The 3,445-nt window shown below is 44.1% G+C and overlaps 1 protein-coding gene across 1 annotated transcript in view; it reads right to left on the reverse strand.

The window, feature by feature from the left end:
- The window catches only part of Pmar_PMAR024214 (hypothetical protein), a gene marked incomplete at both ends in the record, with an annotated part of 3,558 nt that extends 427 nt beyond the window's left edge, over positions 1-3,131 (reverse strand). The window contains 12 exons of the mRNA XM_002774787.1: positions 148-258; positions 313-400; positions 454-511; positions 807-901; positions 1,196-1,252; positions 1,396-1,445; positions 1,933-2,015; positions 2,065-2,156; positions 2,463-2,519; positions 2,572-2,658; positions 2,954-3,013; positions 3,066-3,131. Of these exons, the coding sequence (XP_002774833.1) occupies positions 148-258; positions 313-400; positions 454-511; positions 807-901; positions 1,196-1,252; positions 1,396-1,445; positions 1,933-2,015; positions 2,065-2,156; positions 2,463-2,519; positions 2,572-2,658; positions 2,954-3,013; positions 3,066-3,131 (904 nt within the window). The remainder of the gene's footprint in view (positions 1-147; positions 259-312; positions 401-453; positions 512-806; positions 902-1,195; positions 1,253-1,395; positions 1,446-1,932; positions 2,016-2,064; positions 2,157-2,462; positions 2,520-2,571; positions 2,659-2,953; positions 3,014-3,065) is intronic.
- Between the last annotated feature and the right edge of the window lie 314 nt (positions 3,132-3,445).

Below are 3,445 nucleotides of genomic sequence, written 5' to 3' on the forward strand. Positions count from 1 at the left end.
CACAGAAATTTCCATAAAGAATTTTTCTACAAACTTTTCACCAAAACCCGCTACCACTCACTATCGCCTTCAATTTTCAATTCCTCCATCGACATTCCCAACTTCAAAATCGTGCAGTAACAAATCTACGATACCATCCACTCTTACAGATCACGCCGGTGATAAACCAGGCAGCGATGTCCACCAAATGCTTTGCATCATCATACTGCGCATCACTCCAGTCCTTGGTCACATCCTCACACTCGAAAGGGCCTCCCGCTGAACAGGTCGCGAGTTCGATCCCGGCACCCAGCATCTCGAAAATATTATCACATTTCTTAGTTTCGCCATGAGGCCCGCAGTACTCCACCACAACCTTGAGGAAACTCACAAGACCAACGCCCGATACAATCTGGAGCACCTAAAGCAAACACACGCGTTCTTTCAAAGAAACTCGCATATCCACAAACTCACCGCCCAGATGGCGCCACAAAGACCGCATGCGCAGAACATACCAATGAGGTTGCGGTCACTAAGATACAAAACAGGTCCGAAAATGGGCATCTCGTATTCCAAAATGCACGATGAGGACATGTTTTCAGACAGACACGCGAAACCGTATCTTACTTTAGATAGCTCGTTTGGATTAAAAATCGAAAAAAATAACGTTCGTATCTTTGAGATACATTTGGTACGAAACTTAGAAAAAAAACCCAAAAATCAAACCAACAGAAAATCAAAATTCCCAAATTCATGAAAATTTCCTTTCCAAAATTGTCATAGTCGACGCCGCCTGCCAATACCAAAATTCTTTCATATCATCTCACTTATTCTTAGCCCCATAATATCCGCACGCAGGTACCAACAAACCGACTACCACTGAGAAGAATGTCCCAGAGGAAACGTAGTGGAACAATACGTCCTAAAAATGGAAAATAGATCAACAAAAACACACAAGAAAATACACTAGGAATCGGCCGACTCTGCAGCAGGAAAACGAGCAATATGAAGATTCTCTAGTTTTATGGTATTTCGTCAACAGAATTTATGGTGAACATGACGACAACTTAACCACATAACGCGAGTTGAAAAATACATTTTAACTCACCCGTCGCTTTACTCGGTACTAAACTGTTATTTTCAAAATTAGCAATATTCACTCAATCGATATGATATCCTTAGTAATTTGCATACCAACTTTTTCGCAACTCATTACCCCTAGGATAGTCGTGATGATCACCACTACCGCAGTTGCAATACTCAGACTGATAACCTGACGCACAAGATACTCCAACAGGTCCCCTCTCTTAAGATACGAAACAGGTCCCCTCTCTTAAGATACGAAACAGGTCCCCTCTCTCAAGATTCGAAACAGGTTTCCTCTCTTAAGATACGAAATAGGTCCGGAAGTGGTACCTTCTTCACGAGCATCGCCATCTCAGGACCGCTCACATTCAGCCCGTATACTAAAATCGAATTACGCGGATATCCCTGGTCGCCACTGGTCGCAGGCTGTAGAGGGGCATTGAAATTGTCCATCAGAAGATACGACTACACACCGGACATGATTCGTATCATGCACACTGCGTCCTAAGATTCCTCCAATCTCGCTCGCCCGAAAGCAACCCTAGACGTTCACTTTTACAATCACAAGCTTTGGGAAAGGGCAGCATTTAAATTGATTCCATCAAACACATCCATAGTAGTGGAACAAGTACAGGCACTAACTACTCCTGCGTAATCGAAAAGTCCCCGGATCAAATCCCACAACCTCCACTACTTAATTATTCAACACAAACCACAACCATAACTTCATAAATATTATCTTCGACGTTTTTTCTCCCCCGGATTCTGCCGCCGTATTTGCCTCTCCACACAACTCGGGCAAATCCAAGTACCTGTTCATGTTTCACCGTCATCCAAAAATTACCGCGCGCCACAAAATTCCCTCACTGAAGTGCGCCCGTCTCGCATCCGCTTCATTCTCCGGTGGTGGCAGACCGCATCCTCGTTTTGCAATGTAGTCTTTAGCGCACCTGAAGCGAGCCTCTTCCCAGGGCCACGAAAAGTATCATCTTTCCCTACTGTGGGTGCCACCACTGCACTTTACACTTGTCTCCTCTATCACAACCAACCATATACGATCCATCATCAGGCTTCTTGCAGACACACCATAACTGAAGAGGAACGAACACAACACGATAGCAGTAATAATATCATCCTGCAAATAAAAATGCCTATGCTCTAATCATTCAGAACATTTCCACAAGATCCATTAAATCTAGACACACTGTCTAGATTTAATAGCACTGTGGTATTCTATTTACAGCGAAACTTCGTTTCTGCAAGATCGATTCCGAACGATTCTCCAGAGGACTTGAAATAAAACTGCGCATCCATGCCTAACCCACGTGGAAATCAATTTCGGCGTTTCACAGTCAACCACAAAATCAGGCGTTTCGAAAGGTATAGGACTCACTCACCTCAGCGGGAGGCTCTGGGCTCGGCAGCGTCTCAGTGTCATTCACAGACTCCGTTACCTAATAACAATTATCATACCACTCCTCCGCCAACTCCTGTGAGGCTGAGCACCGAGTCGCTATTCCCATCTCGAGGGGACGATGCTACTGAGGTTCCTGTTAGTCTTATCTTCTTAGCAATAGACCCGGTGGGCGTATCCTAAGAAGTAAACAATTAACGCTCGAATACCACTCCAATCTGAACGCCACACATTCACTATCCTACGGGGGTATGCTATCCTTTGACCACGGAAGCTGCCGGCACCAATGCGTATGTGATATATTTATTAACTCTTCAGTACAGAAAACCACCGATAAATTGCATTTGAAATTCTTCACTTGACCCCACAAGCGAATTACCACCAACATGAATTCCGATGCGATACGAGCAATGTTAAGAAGAACTGTTCGATACGAAACATAACGGTTTGGATCAACAGTACGACAACTACTACCCTCTCTCCACCAAAGTCATCGATCTCACTACTATTAGCCTCCTTCTGCTGAGCCGCAATCTAACAAAAAGGGTAATCCAAAGGTCCCCGGATCGATCCCCGGTCCCGCCACCTCATCCTCCTCGATAGCCGCAGCTGTTGCAACTACCTCCCCCACAGACTGGAGCTCCGCTTTATCCTAATATCAACAATAATTCTCATCGGGAAATTATCATCAACAACTCATGCTACTGACAATCACACCCTCCACGAATTCAGCCACATTGCTGGTCAATTCGATATGCAACCATAGAGAATGTGTGTTATTCTCCTATATCAATGAGAATCTATCTATAACTATATCGCATAAACAATGTTTTTTGTCGTGGGAACAGAATCATACACGTTCGACATCGTAGTTTATTATACGACTCACAAGCGAATCGTTCATCCGCTTCAACCATAGTCAATGTGAACATTGCTATGAACATACGATGTGATAGAATTAAGTTC

Source organism: Perkinsus marinus (assembly GCF_000006405.1).
Source record: "Perkinsus marinus ATCC 50983 genomic scaffold scf_1104296957478, whole genome shotgun sequence".
In the NCBI taxonomy this organism is placed as follows: domain Eukaryota; phylum Perkinsozoa; order Perkinsida; family Perkinsidae; genus Perkinsus; species Perkinsus marinus.